General features: G+C 37.8%; 1 protein-coding gene across 9 annotated transcripts in view; it reads left to right on the top strand.

Annotated features, from left to right (window-relative positions):
* The window catches only part of ATP8B4 (ATPase phospholipid transporting 8B4 (putative)), a 319,170-nt gene that overhangs the window by 258,142 nt on the left and 35,994 nt on the right, over positions 1–25,034 (top strand). For all 9 annotated transcript variants that reach the window (XM_055279071.2, XM_055279077.2, XM_055279072.2 and 6 more), the window contains 3 exons: positions 15,721–15,868; positions 18,711–18,894; positions 19,447–19,670. In XM_055279071.2, the coding sequence (XP_055135046.2) occupies positions 15,721–15,868; positions 18,711–18,894; positions 19,447–19,670 (556 nt within the window). The remainder of the gene's footprint in view (positions 1–15,720; positions 15,869–18,710; positions 18,895–19,446; positions 19,671–25,034) is intronic.

Here is a 25,034-nt window from a genome sequence, read left to right on the forward strand (position 1 = left end):
TATTTATACCTATTTTGGGGCACATGTGATATTTTATTATATGGATAGAATGTATAATGTTCAAGTCAGTGTATTTAGGATATCCATCACTTTGAGTCTTTATCATTTCTTTGTGTTGGGAAAGAAAGTCCTCTCTTCTGGCTAACTTGAAATATACAATACATGGTTGCTAACTATAGCCACCATACTCTGCTGTTGAACTTTATAATTTATTCCTTCCATCTAACTATACATTTGTACTAATTAACCAACCTCTCTTCATCCCCCCGACTCCCACCCATACAACCTTCCTAGTGTCTGGTATCTATCATTCTGCTGTCTATGAGATCAACTTTTTTAGTTTTCACATAGGAGTGAGAACATGTGAAACTTGTCATTCTGTGCCTTATTTGACTTAACATGGAACCCCTGGTTCCATTCATGTTGTTTAAAATGGTAGGATTTCATTCTTTTTTGATGGTTGAATAGTATTCCACTGTATGTGTATACACCACATTTTCTTTATTGATTCATCCATTGATGGACACTTGGGTTGATTTCATATATTTGATATTATGAGTAGTGCTACAGTAAACATGGGGTGCAGATATCCCTTTGATATAGCAGTTTCATTTCCTTTGAATAAATACCAGTAGTGGGATTGTTAGATCATATGGTAGTTCTATTTTTAGTTTTTGGAGAAATCTCCATAGTGTTTTCTCTAGTGGCTGTACTAATTTACATTCTCACCAACAAAGTGTAATAGCTCCCTTTACCAGCATCTGTTATTTATTTATTTAATAGTAGCTATTCTAGATGAAATAAAATCACATCTCATTGTAGTTTTGATTTGCATATCTCTGATAATTAATGATGTTGAGCATTTTTCATGTATATGTTGGCTATTTGTGTGTCTTCTTTTGAGAAATGTCTGTTCATGTTCTTTGCTTTTTAATGGGATTGTTTTCTTACTGTTTTAATTGAGTTCCTTGTATATTCCAGATATTAATCTCTTGTTAGATGAATAGTTTGCAAATGCTTTCTTCCTTTCAACAGACTGTCTCTTCAGTGTGTTGATTGTTTCCTTTGCTGTGCAGAAGCTTTTTCATTTCATGTAGTCTCACTTGCCTATGTTTTTGTTGCCTGTGCTTTTGAGGTCTTAGCTGTAAAATCATTGCCTAGAGACCAGTGTCTGGAAGTTGTTTTCCTATGTTATCTTCTAGTAATTATATCATTTTGGGGATTATAGTTAAGTCTTTAATTCATATTGAATTAATTTTTGTATATGGTGAGAGTTAGGGGTCCAGTTTCATTCTTCTGCATATGGATATTCAGTTTTCCCATCACTACTTATTGAAGAGGATATTTGTTCTCTAGTGTGTGTACTTGGTGTCTTTGTCAAAAATCCATTGACTGTAAATGTTTGGATTTATTTCTGGGTTCTGTATTGTGTTCCATTGGCCTATATGTCTGTTTTATACCAATACCATGCTGTTTTGGTTACTTTAGTCTTGTAATATATTTTGTAGTCAGGCAGTGTGATGCCTCCAGCTTTGTTCTTTTTGGTCAGGATTGCTTTGGCTATTTGGGCTCTTTTTTGGTTCCATATGAACGTTAGGATTTTTTTTTCCATTTCTGTGAAAAATAACATAGTATGATCATTTTAACAATATTAATTCTTCCAATCCATGAGCATGGAATGTCTTTTCATTTGTGTCCTCTCCGATTTCTTTCACTGGTGTTTTGTAGTTTTCCTTGTGGAGGTTTTTCACCTCCTTGGTTAAATTTATCCTTAAGTATTTTATTTTTTTACAGCTATTGTAAATGGGATTGCTTTCTTAATTTCTTTCTCAGGTACTTCATTATTGGTGTATAGAAACACTACTGATTTTGTATCTTGATTTTGTATCCTGAAACTTTACTGAATTTGGTTATCAGTTCTGAGTTTTTGGTGGAATCATTTGAATTTTTTCTGAATGTAAGATCATGTTGCTTGCAAACAGGAACAGTTTGACTTTTATTTTTCAATTTGGATGGCTTCTATTTTTTTCTCTTGCCTGATTGCTTTGACTAGGAATTTCAGTTATGTTGAATAGGAGTGGTAAAAGTGAGCATCCTTGTCTTGTTCCAGTTCTTAGAAAAAAGGGTTTCAACTCTTCCTCATTCAGTATGATGTTAGCTGTGGGTGTCATATATGGATTGTATTATGTTGAGTTGTGTTCATCTACACCTAGTTTGCTGAGAGTTTTTATCATGAAGGGATGTTGAATTTTATCAAATGATTTTTCTGCATCGATTGAGATAACTATATGGTTTTTGTCATTCATTTTGTTGACGTGATGTATCATATTTATTACGTATGTTGAACCATACTTGCATTCCTGGGATAAATTTCACTTGATCATGGTGTATTATATTTTTGATCTGTTGTAGGATTTTTTTTTTTTTTTTTTTTTTTAGGTTAATTAAACTTTTTTTTTTTTTTATTATACTTTAGGGTTTTAGGGTACATGTGCACAATGTGCAGGTTTGTTACATATGTATCCATGTGCCATGTTGATTTCCTGCACCCATTAACTCGTCATTTAGCATTAGGTGTATCTCCTAATGCTGTCCCTCCCCCCTCCCCCCACCCCACAACAGTCCCCGGAGCGTGATGTTCCCCTTCCTGTGTCCATGAGTTCTCATTGTTCAATTCCCACCTATGAGTGAGAACATGCGGTGTTTGGTTTTTTGTCCCTGCGATAGTTTACTGAGAATGATGTTTTCCAGTTTCATCCATGTCCCTACAAAGGACACGAACGCATCATTTCTTATGGCTGCATAGTATTCCATGGTGTATATGTGCCACATTTTCTTAATCCAGTCTATCGTTGTTGGACATTTGGCTTGGTTCCAACTCTTTGCTATTGTGAATAGTGCTGCAATAAACATACATGTGCATGTGTCTTTCTAGCAGCATGATTTATAGTCCTTTGGGTATATACCCAGTAATGGGATGGCTGGGTCAAATGGTATTTCTAGTTCGAGATCCCTGAGGAATCGCCACACTGACTTCCACAATGGTTGAACTAGTTTACAGTCCCACCAACAGTGTAAAAGTGTTCCTATTTCTCCACATCCTCTCCAGCACCTGTTGTTTCCTGATTTTTTAATGATGGCGATTCTAACTGGTGTGAGATGGTATCTCACTGTGGTTTTGATTTGCGTTTCTCTGATGGCCAGTGATGAGGAGCATTTCTTCATGTGTTTTTTGGCTGCATAAATGTCTTCTTTTGAGAAGTGTCTGTTCATGTCCTCTGCCCACTTTTTGATGGGGTTGTTTGTTTTTTTCTTGTAAATTTGTTTGAGTTCATTGTAGATTCTGGATATTAGCCCTTTGTCAGATGAGTAGGTTGCAAAAATTTTCTCCCATTGTGTAGGTTGCCTGTTCACTCTGATGATAGTTTCTTTTGCTGTGCAGAAGCTCTTTAGTTTAATGAGATCCCATTTGTCGATTTTGGCTTTTGTTGCCATTGCTTTTGGTGTTTTAGACATGAAGTCCTTGCCCACGCCTATGTCCTGAATGGCATTGCCTAGGTTTTCTTGTAGGATTTTAATGGTTTTAGGTCTAACATATAAGTCTTTAATCCATCTTGAATTAATTTTTGTATAAGGTGTAAGGAAGGGATCCAGTTTCAGCTTTCTACATATGGCTAGCCAGTTTTCCCAGCACCATTTATTAAATAGGGAATCCTTTCCCCATTTCTTGTTTTTGTCAGGTTTGTCAAAGATCAGATAGTTGTAGCTATGTGGCATCATTTCTGAGGGCTCTGTTCTGTTCCATTGATCTATTTTTTTTTTTTTTTTTGAGACAGTGTCTTGCTCTGTCACCTGGCTTTCACTGCAGTGGTGCAATCATAGCTCACTGCAGCCTCGACCTCCGGGGCTCAAGTGATCCTCCCACTTCAGCGTCCTGAGTAGTGAGGACTACAGGTGTAAGCCATCACCACACCTGACTAATTTTTGTATTTTTTGTAGAGATGGAGTTTTGCCATGTTTCCTAGGCTGGTTTCATATTCCTGTGCTCAAATGATCTGCCTGCCTTGGCTTCCCACAGGAGGATCATTTGAGCCCAGGAGTTTGAGACTAGCCTGGGAAACATGGCAAAACAAGGCATGGAGCCACCACACCCAAGCCTGCTGCTGGACTTAGTTTGTTACTTTTTTGTTGAGAATATTTATGTCTATGTTCATCAGAGATATTGACATGTAGTTTTCTTTTTTTGTTGTGTTCTTGTCTGATTTTGGTATGAGGGTAATGCTGGCCTTGTAGAACAAGTTAGCGAGAATTCCCTTCTCTTCAGTTTTTTGGTATACTTAAGGATAACTTATAGTAGTTCTTCTTTACATGTTTGGTAGAATCTGGTAGAGAAGTCATCCAATTCTGGGTTTTTCTTTGTTGGGAGACTTTTTATTGCAGACTCAATCTCATTATTGGCTTTTGGTATGTTCAGATTTTCCGTTTCTTCCTGATTCAATCTTAGAAGGTTGCATGTGTCCAGAAATTTATCCATTTCCTCTAGGTTTTCCTGTTAGTTAGCATATAGTTGTTCTTAAAGTCTTGATCTTATATATTTCTGGGGCATAAGTTGTACTGTCTTTGTTTTCATTCCTGATTTTGTTTATTTGGATCCTCTCTTTTTCTTGGTTAGTCTAGCTAAAAGTTTATTGAGTTTGTTCATCTTTTCAAAAAAAACAAGTTTTCATTTCATGAATCCTTTGTATTTTTTAGTCTATTTTATTTACATATGCTCTGATCTTTATTATCTTTTACCTTCTACTAATTTTGGGTTTTGTTCTTGCTTTTTGGGTTCTTTCAGTCATTTCATTATATTGCTTATTTAAAATCTTTTTACTTTTTTGATGTAGGCATTTATTGCTATAAACTTCTCTCTTAGCAGTGCTTTTGCTATATTCCATAGGTTTTGTTATGTTTTGTTTCCATTTTCATATGTTTGAGGAAATCTTTTCATTTTCATCTTACTTTTTTCATTGGCCCAGTATTCATTCAGGAACATGTTTAATTTTCATGTAGTGTATTGTTTCTAAGTTCTTCTTGGTATTGATTTCTACTTTCATTCCATTGTGGTCTGAGAAGATACTTGATATGACTTCAATTTTCAAAAATTTGTTGAGACTGGTTTTGAGGCCTAACTTATGATCTATACTGGAGAATGTTCCATGTGCTGGTGAGAAGAATGTGTGTTCTGCAACTGTTGGATAAAATGTCCTGTGGATGTCTGTTCAGTTCATTTGATCTAAAGTCCAGTTTAAATCTAATGTTCTTCATTGATTATCTGTCTAAATGATTTATTTAATGCTGAGAATGTACTGTTGAAGTCTCTCATTATTATTGTATTGGAGTCTACTTCTCCCTTTAGATCTAGTGATATTTGCTTTATATATCTGGGTACTTCAGTGTTGGGTGCATGTATATTTAGAGTTGTAATATCCTCTTATTGTAATATCCTCTTACTGAACTGATCCCTTTATCATTATAAAATGATGTTTTTGGCTCTTTTTACTATTTTTGGCTTAAAGTGTCTTGTATATGATATAAGTATAGCTACTCCTGTTTGCTTTTGGTTTCTGTTTGTGAGGAATATCTTTTCCTATACCTTTACTTTCAGTCTATAGGTGTCTTTGCAGGTTAAGGAGTTTCTTGTAGGCAGCATATAGATCACATTTTTATAGATCCAGATCCAGGCCATCTGGATCACATTTTTAAAAACCCCATTCAGCCATTCTGTGTTTTTCAAGCGGAAAATTTAATTCATTTCCATTGAAAGTTGCTATTGATATGTGAGGTTTTGTTCCTGTCACATTGTTAATTGTTTTCTGGATGTTGTATATATCTTCTGTTCCTTTATTTCTTTTTTATTATGTATTTTTGTGTCAGTAGTTTTCTTTAGTTGTAACTTTGAGTCCTTTCTCTTCCTCATTGGTGTGTTTGCTTTACCAGTGAGTTTTGCACTTTTATGTGTTGTTCTTAATAGTAGATATTGCCCTTTTGCTTCCAGGTTTAGGATTCCCTCAATTATTTTGTAGGGCTTTTCTAGTAGCGTTGAATTCCCTTAGTTTTTGCTTGTCTGGGAAAGACTTTATTTCCCCAAAGAGGGTAATTTTATTTCTCCACAATAAAGTAACTTTATTTAGAAATAAATTTATTTCTCCAAAAAGGATAACTTTGCTGGGTATAGTATTTCTTGACCTCCAGATACTGTCTTTCAGCACTTTGAATGTATTATCTTCTGGCTTGTAAGGTTTTGACTGATAAGTCTGCGGTAAGTCTAATGGAGACTCCTTTATAGGTGACTAGATGCTTTTCTTTTGCTATTTTTAGAATTTTCTCATTGTCATTGACTTTAGACAGTTTGCCTATAATGTATCACAGAGAAAACCTTTTTGCATTGTACCTGTTTGGGGATTGCTGGGCCTCTTGTATTTCAATGTCTAAATCTCTTGCTAGAGTTGGGAAGATTTTATCTATTATTTCATCTATAGGCTTTTGAATGCTTTTGTTCTCTCTTCATCTTTGGGAATGCTGATAATTCAGATATGTGGTTGCTTTATGTTGTCTCACATGTCTTGTAGGCTTTGTCTACTGTTGCTAATTCTTTTGTTTTACTTTTGTTTGGGTTATTTCAAGAGACCTGTCTTCTTCTGAAATTCTCTCTTCTGCTTGATCTAGTCTATTGTTGAAACTCTCAAATATATTTTTTTATTTCATTCAATGAATTCTTCAGTTGGAGGATTTCTGTTTGGTTCTTCGTTATGATATCTATCTCTTTGGTAAATTTCTCAATCATATCCTGAATTGTTTTTTTCATTTCTTTGTATTCTTTATCTTTGTTCTCTTGTATCTCACTAAACTTCTTTAATATCATTATTTTGAATTATTTTTATGGGAATTTCATAAATTTCCTATTCATTGGAATCTGTTACTGGAGAATTATGGTGTTCCTTTGGAGTTGTATTTCCCAGCTTTTTCACATTTCTTGTGTCCTTACGTTGCTATCTGCACATCTGGCGTAACAGTTGCTTCTTCCAATTTTGTGTATTTACTTTCATAGGAGAGGACTTCCTCAATATGTATCTTGGTATTGGTTGGGTAGGGTACTTTGGCTTTGATTCTGGATGTGTGCAGTAGTATAGTCTCCATATAATTTATTTGGCTTTCTTTTTTTTTTTTTTTTTTTTTTTGGTAAACAAAACCAGTGGTGTCTGTGACTTCCTCAGCGGCTTAGGGTGTGGTTGTTAATGGAGGCTGTAGTGAAGTTTTACTGGGCATGGGGACAGCAGGTGGCACAGTCCTTGGGCCCCAGTGGGAGCAGTGGTAGGCTGAGCCTGCCTGTCTTTGGGTCCAAGGGTAGCACATTTGGCACTGGTGTTAGTGTGTCCTGGTGGGCTGATTCTTGGGCCACCAGGAGGCTTGCTCAGGTGACAGCAGTAGAAGCAATGGGCTGGATCTTGGGCCCCTGGGCTGCAGCCATGGCATAGGCAATGGCAGTAGCAGTGGTTGGACAACTCTCTGGCTCCCAAATAGCCTCTGCTGGTGTTGGCAGTGGCTGTGACAGGCTGGTCAGGCCATTCCCCAGGTCCACGGGTGGTAAGTGCAGGTGGGTGGTAGCTGTGGTGGTAGTGGCAGGCTGGGTTAGCCTGTCTTCCAGTCTCTGAGAGGAGTGCTCATGATGGTGGATGGAGCCATGGCAGTGGATGGTGGATGGAGTAGAGTGATCCCCAGGCCCCTAGGTGGTATGCTCAAGTACTGGGGTGGGGGGTATGGAGGGCGGTCAAAGCCAGACTGGACAGACCTGTCTGTATGTTCCCCTTCTCCCCGCTGTCCAGTGGTATGTATGGGTGCTGGCTGTGGTGGGCAGGGACAGGGTTATCCCAAGGTCTCTGGTGGAATGCTCAGGTAGGGGTGGCAGTAGCTGCACTATGGCCATGCTGGCTGCTGGGGTGAGTGGGATTGCTTTTAGTAGTAGCAGCCTTAGGCAGGTGGCTGGGAAGTGTGTACTTTGGCTGTAGGTGGCAGCTATTTGAAGGGTAGCCTATCCTTAGGGCATGTGGAAATGTGAGGAAGTCCTGTTGCTGGAAGGGCAGTGGGGTTGCTGTCAGCGTCTTGCACTTTGGCCATGGTGGCAGTGGTGGCCAGTAGTGGTAGCTGCAGGTGGGGAATGTCAGTGGAGCTCCAGGAATGTGGAAAGCCAGGTACTGTTGGGCCCCGAGGCAGGGTGCAGTCTGGTGGGGCTGGGCTTTCAAAATGACACTTTGCTGTAGCTGCTTAGGACTTGGAGTGGTATGTGGGACCCAGTGTGAGCTCCCTCTCTGGGGCAATGGCACTGCCTTGTCTTCAGGCAGCTCCCTGTGTTAATTTCAGGGTCTGAAAGGGTTGAGAGGCTCTCCCATGGCTAGGAGTGGAGTATGTGGTGAGATTGTGGACCACTGGGCATCCCTCACTTATACTTTCCCTACACAGGAGAGCCTTTCTGGGCTCCCAGCCAGGCAGGATGCCTTGTTCCCTCTCCTTCTTTTAGGTATTTCCTGTCACTTCTCTCTTGAATTCCAATGTTCTCTCTTAGATGACACATTTGAAGTATGATTATCTACTCTCTATCTTGGTGCTTCTTTGTGGAGGAGGCAACTGCCAGATGCCTTTAGTCGTACATCTTGAAGGACCAATCTCATTCAGAACTTGACTCTTGCTGAAGGAAGATAGATGCAAACAGATCTAGATTTTAATAAGCCTATTGCTAAATGTTTTGAGACAGTGCCTGGAAGAGTATTGTAGGCAGTACACATGTATTACCTCATTTTGTTCTTAAGAAACTCAATCGTAGGCATTACTATTTTCCCTGTTGGACATATTAGGAAGTTGAAGTATTTAGAGAATAAGTAACTTGCCCAAAGTAGTCCATGGTTCAGGTGGGATGTGAATCTAGGCAGCTTGGTCCCAGAGGCTGTGCACTTGCCATGTGTTTCCCTAAATATACCTTAGATTTATTCTTATTCCCTTTAATAATTAATCTAAAAATATAGTTGTTAAGGTATCTTACTGCTTCACTTGAGTAAATGGTCAGACACCAGATTAGCAAGTAAAGTCAACAGAAATTTCCAGGGGAAATAGCAGATGTAGGAGAAAGAGTATGGACTTCATGTCAGCTGGATTCGAGCTGGAATCTCAGCTTCATGCTTAGGCTGAGTGGGAAACTTTTGATATGTGAATAACCTCTCTCTGCTTGGTTTCCTCATTTGTAAAATGGGGATACAAATATCTATCCTATAGCTTATTTTATTTGGGGGATTAGATAAGAACTTAAAGCTTTATGAATGTTCCATGAGCATCTTTCTTGCCTTCCTCATTCCTTGTCTATTTCCTCCCCTCTCCCTTCTTTCATTCTTTCAGCCACTGATCCCAATCTTTCCACCAACAAGGACTACTTTTGAAACTATTTCCCCAATAAGGGCAGCAGGCCTGGAACAGTGGGGAAGGAAAGGGTAGAATAAAATAGACAGCTTTTTGGAGGTAGAATGAATAGGTCTTGTAATTTGACTGGATGTGAAGAGAAGTAGTAGGCGGCTTTGTCACTGCTAGGTTTCACAGCCCAGAGTGTGCTTGGGCATGCAAGAATAGAAACTCATTAAATTTTCTAAAACTGAACTTGAACCTCTTTCTGTCTGAGGACAGAACAATTAAACTAGGCATTTTCAGTTAAATTTAGTTCAAGTCTGGGATGTACAATTGCCTCATCTGTCACTGTTCATCAGTGTCCACCCTGCTGGCATCTAGCACTTCTCACGTCTGTGTTCCTGTCTGGTCTCTGCTCTCTTAGGGTTGTTGTTGGCTTTCCCTCTTGGCTGACTTCCACACTCTGCTGGGGAACCACGGAAAGTGTGGCTGCTCTTCCTCACCTCTCTATGCCCAAGATGACTTGTGTTCTTATATGGCCACTTCAGTTTCTAAAATCCCTTTACTCTGCTGATTCCCCTAAATTTATCTGAGGATTCCGTTAGCCACATGGTTCCGTCATCCACTACCAATCCAGGGGCGGGTCAGGACCCAGGCTTTTTTTAGCCATCACTTATCAGTTTCTAAACTCCTCAAAGTCCCCTTTCCCTAGGCTGGGATGGGAAATGAAGGAAAGTAATTTATTCCTACTCTGCTCCTTTTGACATCATCATTTTAATGCCTTGACTCATTTAAAGTTTATTCTTTTGATACTTAAAGAAATCCCCCCCTTCTTTTTCCAAAAGTCCAATTAGTGAAATTCCAGATTGCTGAAATTAGACTAATGATGCTGCTATGAGTTTCAAAGCCCTATTTTGGTGCTCAAAAAGCAAAAGTTTGGTTCTGTTTTTCTCCTTCTATATTTGGCTCTGCAGATCCTCCTGAAGCAAAGTATGTTTCTAGTTAAATAGAGAGGATCACTTGTGGTCCTAGTAGTAGTGGGAAAAGGAGCGATTGAGTTAATATCTCAAGATTTTATCCAACTACATTTGGTTGACTAGATGACACAACTGTCATTACATGGAAAGAATATGGAGAAATATGAACTACTTGTATACTGTTGTTGGGACTGTAAGTTGATAGAAACTCCCTAGAGGACAAACTAGCGATATATTTCAAAATTACACATGTGCATAGTTTTTACCCAGTGATTCTTCTAGAAATTTCCCTTAAGAAAATAAGTGAACAAATGTATGAATTTGTATAAAAAGGAATATTTATTGCTGTATTGATTTATGATAATAGAAATGAGAAATAGTTCAAATAACCAGCCATGAAGGATTTTGTTAAATGCTATGATACATACATGCAATGGAATACTCTTCAGTCATTCGAAGTGATTTTGTGTTTTTCAACATTGGAAAATGTCCATGATATTTTTGTTAAATGATAAATGAGATTACAAAACATCATGCATAATATGATCTCTCTTTTTGCAAAAAAGTGTGTGTGTGTGTGTGTGTGTATGTATATATATGTATGTACATGTATGTATAAAACACTATACATCTACCCGCCTCCTTACCTCCTTGCCTACCAAGATCTGGAGGATATAAACGGTGGTTCTCTCCGGGTGATAGAATTATGGATCATGTTTACTTCCTTCTTTATGGCTGTTTGTATTATCTGATGTTGTAATAGTGTTTGTGTAATGCTTTTACAATTAGAAAAAAGCTAAAAAAATTATCTTTTTTAATGAGAGGAAAAAATATTCAAAAGAAAAAAAATAAAGAATTTCCAGCTAGACTCAATATTTCAGGAGCCTTGGGGCCACCTTGCTCAGCTGACTGGAAAATAATGTTATTTCTACTCAGACTTTTAAGCAACCCCATTCTTAGAGTATAAGACAGAGAGGCAATGTATGATAGAAAATTCTATGTAAGAGGAATCATTATAGTTATAGTGTGCATTTTCTTAATATTAGGACTGGGGGTAAAATGGCATCCAAAAAAGCTATTGCTCAAGGTTGCTCTCTATACTCCTAATCTCAGCTACTTATATCTAAGCCCACAGCTTTGGGATGAAATATTGAAATCATAAATTTGCACCATCTCTTTTTCTTGTGTTATACTTTTGAGTTCAGTGGGAGTTCATTTAAAAAGAAAGTATAACCAAAGAACAGGATCTGAACAATAGTAGCTATTGAAAAGAAATGACCAAAATGCTTATATTTAAACCTGTCAAACGTGCTTAGATTATTTCATAAACATGGATGTATAATTTTTATACATATCATACATATGGATTGTTTCAAATTTAGTGTCGTGAAACCATTTTAGACACTTTGAGTCCTGGGTTAATTTTGCTGCTGTAGCTGCCTTGTTATTAAAGGCATGCCTAGAAAGCTACAATTAAACCCTGCTATGGTTTCTCAGAAAATTACTACATTGAATACATTTCACCAATTCATATGTCTTCTGCTGAAAGGAAAACAGACTGAGAATTTAATTTTGATTGATCTGAGAGGAAAACTCATTCTGTATTTCATTTTTGTAGCATTGGTGACGTGTTTTGTTATTAGAAAAACTCATGTTCTTTAACTAAATCATAAAGTGACTCCACTGCTTCTGAGAAGTATCCCAGTGATATAACTAGGAATTGATATTTCTTTTTTAATCAACAAAATGTGCATCGGTATTTTTTGAACATCTACTTGGTGGAAAATTATTTATTTGAATGTGCAGGGTTCTCAAATGCAAATGGCTTCAGGAACAGGCATATAGCATTAATCATGTGATCTGGGCTATCTATTATACATCAGGGAGTGATGGGGCCTTTGGTGAGTGGGGACATCATGTCGGCCATAAAGCCATAGAGATTCTTTAAGACACTGTGCAGGCCAAACAAAATGCATCTTGGTCCTAATTCCTAACCCCTAGTCACCCAGGAAAAATGTTTTAGTAGATTAAATTTCTCTCATGAATCATAAAATTTTAGAGCACTTACTTAGGTAATCTTGTAGATCATCTGGCACACACTGGTGCAGCAGCCCAAGTTTTCATGATCTATTTTGACTGCTTGGGGCACTAGCCAAACTGACTGGCTTGTCCCATTTCCTGAGCTCTAATAGTGAAACTGATTCAGTGGTTGAACATCTTAAAGGTCTCTCAGGTAGTGTAGTAAGGAATGGAACTGGGAATTCAAATCAAAATTTCATGTACTTTCTCCCTTTCTCTACTGTTGGCAGGGTAGTGCTGTCCTTTAAAACTGTCCCTCCGGCACTGCGTCTTAGTCCAACCTAGAGGCAGTCTGTGGCTGACTCTATGTGTAAACCAGCTTGGTGCAGTAGACCAAGAACTGTGAATGTGAAGACCTAGGTTCTAGCCATGGATCTGTCACTGGCTAATCAAATGGCTAGAGGTCAGATAACTCAACTGTGGAAACAAACATAAGATGTCAGAGGCAGTCTGAACCCAGGTTTCCAGGTTCCAAGCTCAAAGCTCCAGCTTTCGTATCAAAGTCCAGATTTTCTTCTTTTAAACAGGATGTCATGGTTTCAATCCATTTCCCAACAGATAGATTTTTTTTTTTTTTTTTTTTGAGACAGAGTTTTGCTCTTGTTGCCCAGGCTGGAGTGCAATGGCGCCATCTTGGCTCACTGCAACCTCCGCCTCCAGGTTCAAGTGATTCTCCTGCCTCAGCCTCCCGAGTAGCTAGGATTACAGGCATGTGCCACCAAGCCTAGCTAATTTTGTATTTTTAGTAGAGATGGGGGTCCGTCTATGTTGTTCAGGCTGGTATTGAACTCCTGACCTCAGGTGATCTGCCCGCCTCAGCCTCCCCAAATGCTGGGATTACAGGCATGAGCCACTGTGCCTGGCCACAACAGATCAATTTAACCTTTCAATATAGAGTGCCTTAAGAGGACTGACTAAACGACTCTTTTTTCCAGCCATCCTCTTTTCTTCTTTATAGGTTGTATGCAAGCCGGTATGTGCCTAACTATGCTTTGCTGTGCTTGTGGTGGCATGGGGCTGTGAATGCCACAGTTGCCTCAACTGTTAATGCGATTCTGCATGCCAAGAATTGTAATAAACTGCCCTTCATTACGCAGCTTGGAAAAAACAGGCACTCTTTTGTTTTAGCATTTGTTATTTGTATTATGTGGTTAAGCATTGTGTGTTACGCTTGCAAAAATGTATAGCTCATAGTCATTGAAGGGAGTTATGTGTAGCTTTTTCCCTTCCTAATAAATCGTTTTTGTGAGAACCAGCTGGTGTTTGAAGAGCTAAGTTCCAGGAAGAAAAAGAAATGACAGCTACAGAGCGTGGGCAAAGGTCTAAAAATATGAAAGCCCAATCTGGCCAAGAGACGCTGGCCTGTACAGAGAAAGTGCAGTGACAATTTCAGCAGAGCCAGAAAAACTGTCCCTTTTCTGCCTGGAAAGGGATTCATGTGAGATGTTAGGAAGACAGTTTAAGGAGAAAAAAATCCTAAGTAAATAGAATTTCAGCCAATACTTTCATGAACTTCACCCTTCTTTGGAATGTTTTCACCCTCTGAGGGGAAAACAGATTGAGTCATTTATACAGCGAGTGAGAACTTTACTCAAAAGGAGTACTCAGGAGATGTTTTCCCTGTGGTGCTTTCTGAAGTCGCAGTTTATGAGCTCTGCAACATTGTTGGAGAAATGTTCATTTCCAAGGAACTTGTCTCCCTTGCTTTATTATTTGGCACTGTACATTTTCATGACTGTGAGGAGGATTCCCTGACATAGTTATCTGATGGGAAAGTCTGATCCTCTCACTTAAAACAATGATTTTTCATGTCTGTTCTACCTCCCTCTCCCCTTTGTAACTCCCTAAATTTCACACATAGCACTCTGACTTTATAAATCTTTCTTTGATTCTGCAAACTGATTGTTAAATGTATGATATCATTCTTGGAACCATGTGACCTCTGGGTTCCTAAATGCAGATGTGATTTTGGTCTTGGACAGCAGAAGGAGATATTGAGCTAGAAGTTAATGTATCTTTTTGTATCGTTTTTATTTTTAAACTTAGTATGTCAACAATTGGTGTTACATTTTCAAATAATTAGACAGCTGAGGGCTAAAATAGTTGTTTTGGTAAGTGGACATTCTCTTCTTTCAGAGGAGCCTCAGCATAAAACCATTTTAATAAACATTTTCTACACAGGATGAGTAATTTCATTTCGCCAAAAGACACAATATTCACTTTCTGGTCTTCTCTCACTCTCCATGTTCTCCTGAGTGCTCATTTTGTAAATGCCACTTATGAACCATGTTGGATAGTTCTCTGGTTGTGGTTGAAGCTTCTGTAGGTGTGTCAGCTTGCTTTACGTTACTTCAAAGCCTGCACTCAACTGTTCTTGAAGAGGAATTTCCCCTCCTTTAAAGGCATCATCTTTCCATTTCGGAGAGAACAGTAGAATGCCACTTCTAAGCATGCTATGTCACCATACAATCTTCCTCTTAGATGGCAGAGATGCATGGGATGTGAGCAGGATTGTTTTATAGCTACTGCTAATTAGATCTAGAGCATTTGGAGGGCGTTTCCATTTGGAACAACCCTCTATACTTTGGTGTCTAGTTTTTTTCCTAGAAGATTTATTCTATTTTTTAAGCTGAGTACAATTTTTTGCTTAAAATGTTCTATTATAATGGCTATGCCAATTCAGTAAGTACCATCATTTTTTCTTGTTAAAATTTTTTAAAAAAATGTGTTTCTCAGTGGACTGCTATTTTAAGCTGGATCATATTACATTGTACCTCAAATTGATGAATTTATTTTATATATAGATGTCCTGGAATTCCTAGAAGATTTCATCAATTGTCTTTAGTCTTGTGCTTTCCATTATTTAACAGTATTGCATGCCAGACAGGGGTTCTTAAGCCCTTGAAGCTCAGACAATCTTAAGTACCAAATCTGTCAAGATCCCCTAGTTCAAACACAGCTCAAGATGGTGATTTAGCTTTTAGGTAATTTTAAACGTTTAAGATGATTGTATTTTCATTATGTTTACTCTCCTACATCCTGGAATTTGGAAATTTGCTATGATATTCCCATCACAAAGAATTATCCAGCTTGCTTACTGAAACTGGGTCTTATGCCATATTCTCTCTGAATAGTGGTGAAATAAATTTACCTCTAGGCGAGTTTCTTGTTAGAGTTAGTAGGTATGCTCTGTATGCTTTGTTATGTTTCACTTTTCACCCTCTCCTTTAAGGAAAGCAAAACAAAATTTGTTTGGACAAAACAGAAATTTTTCCAATGGCCATGTAGTTTGTGAAAAAAAGCAGCAGCTGGAGTTGGATTCTATTGTAGAAGAAACCATAACAGGAGATTATGCCTTAATCATAAATGGCCACAGTTTGGTGAGTTTGCCTATGGTTTTTGTCCTTTCTTTTTCTTCACTGCAATAATCATCCCTTTTGTGCTATCATAATGAGACCTCCTTTGTCTTTTCCAGACAAATGTCACTACTAGATACAGGGCATACGCGATGATTTCCTGTTTGCAAAGGAAAAGGAAACTTCTGATATATATCTCATACATTATTATTTGGATCACCACAGTAAAGGGGAGGCTCCAAAGAAATGCTAAATTCACAGAATATCAATCTTGTCTAAATGACTATAGACCACTTAGCAGTATTATTTAAGTGCCTTTCTAGAGGGGAGTGTTACAGCTCACTGTTACTTAATTAAAATAATGCAACTGGGTGGATGTATGATAATTATTGCTCTCACTAATGTTTGTGATTTGTGGAGCACAACCTGACCTTCACGTAATTACTATACGAAATTATTGCCATTAAGATACCTCTAGTGGTTTTTCTAAATAGCAGCATTTTACAGCAATGCCAAACAATTTGCTTTGATTAGGAAATCTGGTTCTTGTCCTAATAGAATGTACTTGCATTGTACTTTTAATGTAGTTCAGATTCTAAATCTTGAACAAACATGAAAATACTCTTCTGAGTTTCTAATTTAAAATACAAAAGCTCCAATTACACTCCAGTGAAATTATAATTTATATGCACAAAGAATTAATCTCGCATCTTTCTCTGGCTTTGATGATCATTTTTCACTTTGGAGTTTGGACAATAAATGTATCTTCTTGTAGACAGTTTCTTAGTGGACAAAAGAAGTTGGGTATGAGGATATTGTGTTTTCTCCCTTGCGATCAGCTCTCTGTTGTTAGCTGTTAGTGCTTAGAGCATTATCCAGCTGGATTCCAGACATAATGATGTGTTGCCTTCTACACCGTGGAAAGTTACAGAGCTCAGCTGCAGGCCAAACTCAGTTGAAAGTTTGTCCAGATGACACAAAATTCCTTTATGCACAGAAGAACAGTAACTGAAAATTATGACTGTCATCTGGGTCTTAAAGCTGGTGGCCCCCAAGCTGAATTCCCCAGAGACCACAATCTGGAAAGGGGACCTTATGAGTTATACTTTGACTTTCTCTCAGGCTCAAAGAATCCAATGTGTGGTGGCATTAGAGTACTCAGGTGATAATTTATACCATTCTCTCTCTCTGTCTCTAAGTGCATTGAAAGAAGGAGGTAAGGTAGATGCTCTTCAAGGACACCGTCATCTTCAAAGCCTGAAACTCATGGAACCATGAAATGCCATTTTTAATTTAAGGAGACTTGACTATGTTTTTGCTAGTATGGTCAGAAAGCTTTTTCTTTTTCTTTTTTTTAATCATGATTCTAATTTGCTCAAATCCTGATGCTTTGCAGAATATAATTGGGCCTTTGTTTTTTCTCAGAGTCTTAGCATAGTTTTTCACTTGCTGATAATAAAAAAGAGAGAGAGAGAGAGAGAGAGAGAAAGAGACCATTCTAGGCAAGACAGACAGTTATCTGTTTTCTCTTTCAGAAAGAGTGATAATATTTGAAAATGCCAACTCACAATTTCACCTAGGAATTATAGGTTTGAACATGAGAATTTTCTGTACTGAGTTATGTTTTTATATTCATTTACCCATCCAGCCATTCATCCATTGGCATTTTTATTAAGCATGCCCAGGTCATAGTGCTAAAGTCTGAGGATAAGACTGTGAAGAGAACATGGCTCTCATTTTAGGGATTGCTGTCTAGTAGGCGAGATCATCACACAGTGGTATGACAAATACTGTAAAAGAGGAATGAAAACAATGCTTTGAGAGCACAGAGGGAGACAAATTTACTTCCTTGTGGGAGAATCAGGGAAGACTTCCTGGAGAGAGTGATATTTTCAAGTAGAGGTAATGGCAAGTACAAAGGCACAGAGGCAAGAAAGAGCCCATTCAATCATGAGGAACAAGCAATTTGGCACAATGGGAAAAAAGTGTAGACTTAAAAGTGGTGGTAGAAGGTAAAACTCAAAAGGAATGCAGGGGCCAGATTGTGATGGGCTGCGAATGTCTTGCTAAAGATTCACTCAAAGATACTGATGACTCAAAGTGTAAGTGGATTTGTTTCCTCTTAGTGTGTTTATTAAAGAATTTACAGTAAAACATTTTCTAGGAAAAAAAACTTGCACAGTTAATTGGAAGAGATTGTGCTATCTTTTTTAGTGATTTCTTGGCATAGCTAAAGGCTCTTATGCATTTGGATAGGAGCAAGAGTATGGCTGAGGAACCCTGTCTGTGACGCAGCTTGCATGCCCCCCTTTTGCACAGGCCTCTCTGGGTTTCAGTCACTATGTTCTTCAAGGGACAATCCCCAGATCATCTGCTTTTCATTTTGCCTGCACATTAACAATCACAACAAACTAAATATACAAAACAACAATGCAAAGAAACAAAAAGCCCATCAGATAGAATAAACAAAACATCATCATTTGTAGTTCATTCTAAACTTGGTGAGCTGGTAGATAGGTTCTGTCTTTTGTTTTCATCAATTTTAATGGTTTCTAGAACTTCTCCAGCATTTAACTCTCTCTCTCCAGTGCAGCATATCAAGGAAGACATATAAATGGCAGTTTCATTTATTTTTATTTTAAAACTCCTTAGTAGTATTTTAAAATTTGCTTAGGAGTTCAATACTCATTTCTTTAGTTTTTGTTGCTTGTGTGATTCTGAATCGACAGTGACTTTTTGGAGTGAACGAAATGGTTTAGCAAACAAATGAAATGGTTTTAGCAAACAAAACAAGACATTTGTCTTGTTTCTCAACTCTCATTTATTGTTTCCTGTTCTTTTTTGAATTTTATTTTTAATCACACAGGCTCATGCCCTAGAAAGTGATGTCAAGAATGATCTCCTAGAACTTGCTTGCATGTGTAAGACTGTAGTTTGCTGCAGGGTCACTCCACTCCAGAAAGCCCAAGTGGTAGAGCTGGTGAAGAAGTACAGAAATGCTGTTACTTTGGCCATTGGTGATGGAGCCAATGATGTCAGCATGATTAAAAGTAAGAGGATATTTGCTCAATGGGGCATGCTGCATACATGGGGTCCTCAGTTTCAGCAGTTGGCAATATATAATCACTAGATTGCATTAAAATTTACTTTTGCCAGTGATTCTAAAATGAATGATACTTCTGGGTCCAATGCTACCACCATTATCAGTATTCATAACAAAATTTCTTTGTCTTTAAATAAACCATTTGTGTATTTTTAGGCTAGAAAAAGACGTCATTCACCTTTTACTATTTGAGGAAGTAAGTAGCTACGGTGTAGAGGAAAGAACACCAAACCCACATTTGTAACATGTGACTTTAACCCCATCTTTGCCACTTACAAATTGTAAAAACTTCTGTAAGTCACTGAACTTTTCTGAGGCTGACTTTCTCTTTTGTAAAACTAAGATAAATATCTATCATAAGTGTTTCATGAGATAATATATGTGAAAAATTATAATTGCAATGGCTGTAAGTTTTCTGTAAATAAAAGAGGAATGACAAGTTTCCGAAAGAGATCGTGGCTTTGTTTTGGGAATGACAGTGTTCCTCTTTCCTTTGTAGGTGCTCACATTGGTGTTGGCATCAGCGGCCAGGAGGGATTGCAAGCAGTCTTAGCCAGCGACTATTCATTTGCACAGTTTAGATATCTCCAAAGGCTTCTCTTTGTTCATGGAAGGTGGTCTTATTTCCGAATGTGCAAATTCTTGTGCTATTTCTTCTATAAGAATTTTGCATTTACACTTGTGCATTTCTGGTTTGGTTTCTTCTGTGGTTTCTCAGCCCAGGTTGGTAAAAAGCATGTTTTTTTTTTTTTTTTTTTTTTTTTTTTGGATGATATTACAAATGACTCTTCTTCATAGCTCTTTACTAATAAATTAAGAGCATTTTTAAATGGCTGATTCATGTAACAGTATTACAATTATATAATTGATAGTTGACTTGAGCTTTGCACCCAAGAAGAATATGTATCTAGCTGGAATTTTATTTATTTACTTTCTTATTTAGATAGTCAACCAGTGAGTACTCCTTCCATGCATACTTTAGTTTTTGTTGAAATGTTTTTGGTATGATGACAGGTAAGCTTGTTGTAGAGTTTTAATTTAGAACAGAAGTCTGCAAATCACTAGTAAGAAATGTTGAGGTATCTTTACTGGGAAGATGGTTTCTTATCCAACACACTAAGTGTATCTGGGCTGATTGGTACTCTGACATCAAAGCTGTTTAGACAGCAATTCATCAGCTAAAAGTTGATCTATAGATAACGCTGGTAGGAAGAAAGAAAATTAGCAAATTTATAAATTAGGATTCTATTTTTATATCACTTCATATACATTAAAGGATAGTTATTTAACCACACATCTTCAATATCAGAAAAGTTTTGACCCAATGAATCAACTGTAAAATGTAATGTCCATATCATTTAAATATACTTATAAATTTAAAAAATTTTTTACCAAAAAGTTAAATGTAGATATGGCATTGACATTTTGAACAATACAAGAAAAAGATTGTCCTTGAAAATGAAATGGTAACCATAACTCTCAGAGATTTATTCAATTGTTCTTCCCTTCTTTGGGTTTAATCAATGACACTGGATTCAACGATATGCATGAAGGTGATTTTTAAAAAAATCATTTTATTCAAAAAGACTGAGTATAAATGAAATCTTGGCATCTTCTTACATGTGCTGAGGGAGATTAGTGAATCCCTTTTTATAATGAAAATACATTTTCAACATTTTTCCCTTTTCCTGGGAAGTTGAGATTGCTTAAAGTGAGGCACACCTGTTCCCATTCTTAATTTTCTCTTTTTAGGATAACATGCCCTAAACTAAGAGTAGATTATGTTGATATTTTTGCCTTTTTTTGTTGCTAATCTCTTGACAGTTGAAGTAAAGCAGAGTCTTGATTTTAGCTACTCAGAAGTAGAAGTTATCTTAGTGCTACTTCAGAGTAGGCGTGGGGCTGGGGATATCTGCATGCTCATAATTCCTCCTTTGTCCAACAAAGACAAGCATCAGAATGTGGCCTGTGGCTTCCTAGTCTGTTGATTTTCCTTCCACATAAGAACAAAGCAAGACCATCTGCTAACGGGTGTTTCTAAGAGATCTAATTTTCATATTCCAAAGGCTTAAGGCTGAAGAATCTCAAGACTGTGAAGGGACAAACCCCATTTAAAAACTCTTAGAACACAGAATAGTAGTCAATGATTTGCATTTGCAGACACACAAAGCTTGAATAGGCAACTGTTCCACTAATTTGTCTGTTAAAACTGTGAAGTTGAAACTAATGTTCAATGACTTCTAACCTCTACATTGAGGTCATTTTCTGGGTTCTGATAAAATTGGTCAGAGCCAGATGTTAAGCAACTAGAATTTTTATTCTTTCACTGATATTTGCATTTTAAAAGAGAACAGCAAGAGAGAACAATAATTGCCCCAAAGACATGAGCAGCTTGATGGTTGAACCCAGCTGTAAGGCACACCACCTGTCTGTGATTAGGTTTCTGAAATGTTTTATTTAACTAACATGTTTCTTTTCTGTGTCCCTTTCTTTTCCTTTTGTTTTTTTACACTGAAAGCTCTAGTTAATTGCACAATCTTCATTTTGAATCGATTGTTAGTCCCAGTTGACCATCTGTGTTCTTTCCTAAGCCAGTGAATTGGGTTGGACCAGTGGTTCTCAAGCTTTAGCATGCATGGGAATCACCTGGAGGGCTGGTTAAAGCACTGCCCACTGGGCTGTAGCCCCTAGAACTGTACTTTGAGAACCACTGGGCTAGAAAACCTAGAAGAATATCCCAAGTTCTGCTTCCTTGAACCCAGACCAAAGTCCAATCTGCTGACTTTTTGTTTTGTCAACAACATTAGACCCTATTCATCTTTTCTAAAGCAGAGGGGCCAGTTAAACCAACAGCTGATCTCCCCCAGTTGAATTTTTCCAGAGGATTTAAAATCCTTTCAGCCCTCTTGTCAGACCACTGTCCCTGAAGCATATTTTACCTGCACTAAGACAGGGCCAGGTGGAAAAGGGATATCTGTTCAGGGTACAGGATTTCTTTCCCCAGTTTAGCCAGTCTATCTTACCTAGCTTAACCATTAGCTCCTTGAGGAAAAGAAGTGCATCTAACTCATCAATACATCTGTAATAAAATCTTGAATGTTACCTGCCATATAGAAGGCCTTCTAGTCATTTCATGTTGTTGGGTGTTTCTATAGTCCTTTCCCATGCTTGAGGCAGGTGCAGCAAAGAGAGCCATTCCAGTGTGCCTACAGTCACTCACACAGTTGCCACTTACTCTACCCACCCCAGGGGCCATCCCTGCAGGCTCTGGATCTGGTCTGTTTAAACGTGTGCAGCCTGATCACCACTGTGGCAAAGGGGCTCAGGGTCTTAAGATCTAAATGTGGTTATGGAACTGATTTCAGAATATAGAATGCTGTTTTTCTCAGTTGTGTTAATATTAACATGATACAATAGTTAATTGGGCTGCAGGTGATACATTTCTTAGTTATTTATACATCCTTTCATTCTAGGAAAGACATAGAGTGGATTTTCCAGGTGTTTTGGCTGGTTCTTGGCTGATTTAAATAGGGCAGGATACCTTTTTTTAGGCAGAGGAGCAATCACCATATAAAAATAATTGGGCTTCTGAATAGGAGTCCTGGACTGCTATCTACTTTGCCACAATTTGTATGATGACCTTATCAAATTGGGACCAAAGCTTATACTGGAAAGGGTACTTTGGTCCCACTATTTAAGGATTTCACTCATTTAATAAATATTCACTAAGCCTTTGCTATGTGTCAGGCCGTGGTGTCTCCTGGACCTTATGTCCTGGGTATGTTAAGAAGTGTGCTCTTGATGGCCAAGGCAAAGTGTGATCTCACAAATTTTATTAGCTATTCATGTTGTGGAAGGTTTAAGGTTTTATTTCCAGACTTGTCAGAGAAGTAGATAGGCTTTCCAGGAGAGTGACAAGTAGCAATTGCTTATCACCTGTTGGAGAGGAGAGGACAGCCAGTCAGTGACAGTACCCATGTAGTGGCACCAATGCTGTGGGGTCAGCTTCTTTGTAGAATCATGATATTGTTGACACTAACAAGTAGGGATACAAACAAGTTATAATTATACCTAACATTTAAATAGTACTTACTATGTTTCAGGCATTGTCTAAATGTTTTACCTTTATCAGCTCAGTAGTTACAATAACCATATGAAGTAGGTTTTACAATCATGGTCTATATTAGCTTAATTATGGTAAAAAACATAAAATTTACCAACTTAACTACTTTTAAGTGTAGAGTTCAGTAGTGCTAAGTATGTACACATTGTTGTGTAACAGATCTCTAAAACTTTTTCATTCTGTAAAACTGAAACTTTATATCCACTAAATAACAACTCTCCATTTCCCCTAGTCCCTGGCAACCACCATTCTACTTTCTTTTTCTGTGAGTTTTCCTACTTTAGATACCTCATATAAATGGAATCATATAGTATTTGCCTTTTTGTGACATGCTTATTTCACTTAGCATAGTGTCCTCAAGATTCATCCATGTTGTAGCATGTGGCAGTATTTTTCCTCTTTTTAAGGCTGAATTGTGTTACATTGTATGTATATACTACATTTTGTTTATCCATGAATCCATCTATGGACATTTGGGTTGTTTCCACCTCTTAGTCTATATCAGCTCTTTGTTCGATATTTTCTAAATAATAATATTTGGGAGTTCTACTGTCCAGCAAATTCTATTTCTTCCCACTCTCACCTCCCCATCTTCTCTCTTCAGCCTTAAAAATTTACAGTTCACATTAGTCTGTGAATTATAGGCTCTGACAAGTCCAAATGTAAAGAAACACTACTGTATTTGACTCCAAGGTGCATATATATGTATTCTCACATCTGACATCTCTAAAACTTGGATGTGTCTTTACAATCAAAAGTATATTACAATATCCTTTGATCTGGATTGAAGTCAGGTTTTCCAGAGAGCATTTGTGTGACTTCATCCAGTTCCCTGTGGGCACTGCTGCCAACCTAAGATCTTTCTCTTTCCAAAGATTTTTTTAATTAGATTGCAGATTCTAGTGAATACCAGCTTGTGGTCCATGTTTTCAAGAGAGATTTTGTCTCTGCCTTTAGTTAGTGCAAAGTTGACATAGGCTAGTTTCCTTGCAGTCTCTTTCTGCATGAAGATTTCTCTTTTACACTGAGGATGTAGCTCTTTGTTGCCCTAGCTTTATGGGAATGTTAGACTCCCCATTTGGTTGAATTTTGACATTGATAATGGTATTTCTTACAATCAATTGTGCTTTAGAGTCAATGAGATTTGGTATTATTACCCAAACTCATTTAGAATGGAACGCTGCTTTTTCTTTTTTTTTTTTTTTTTTTATTATACTTTAGGTTTTAGGGTACATGTGCACAATGTGCAGGTTTGTTACATATGTATCCATGTGCCATGTTGTTTTGCTGCACCCATTAACTCGTCATTTAGCATTAGGTATATCTCCTAATGCTGTCCCTCCCCCCTCCCCCCACCCCACAACAGTCCCCGGAGTGTGATGTTCCCCTTCCTGTGTCCACGAGTTCTCATTGTTCAGTTCCCACCTATGAGTGAGAACATGTGGTGTTCGGTTTTTTTGTCCTTGCGATAGTTTACTGAGAATGATGTTTTCCAGTTTCATCCATGTCCCTACAAAGGACATGAACTCATCATTTTTTATGGCTGCATAGTATTCCATGGTGTATATGTGCCACATTTTCTTAATCCAGTCTATCGTTGTTGGACATTTGGGTTGGTTCCAACTCTTTGCTATTGTGAATAGTGCCGCAATAAACATACGTGTGCATGTGTCTTTATAGCAGCATGATTTATAGTCCTTTGGGTATATACCCAGTAATGGGATGGCTGGGTCAAATGGTATTTCTAGTTCTAGATCCCTGAGGAATCGCCACACTGACTTCCACAATGGTTGAACTAGTTTACAGTCCCACCAACAGTGTAAAAATGTTCCTATTTCTCCACATCCTCTCCAGCACCTGTTGTTTCCTGACTTTTTAATGCTGGCCATTCTAACTGGTGTGAGATGGTATCTCACTGTGGTTTTGATTTGCATTTCTCTGATGGCCAGTGATGATGAGCATTT

The sequence above is a fragment of the Symphalangus syndactylus genome, chromosome 5 (assembly GCF_028878055.3).
Source record: "Symphalangus syndactylus isolate Jambi chromosome 5, NHGRI_mSymSyn1-v2.1_pri, whole genome shotgun sequence".
NCBI lineage: Eukaryota > Metazoa > Chordata > Mammalia > Primates > Hylobatidae > Symphalangus > Symphalangus syndactylus.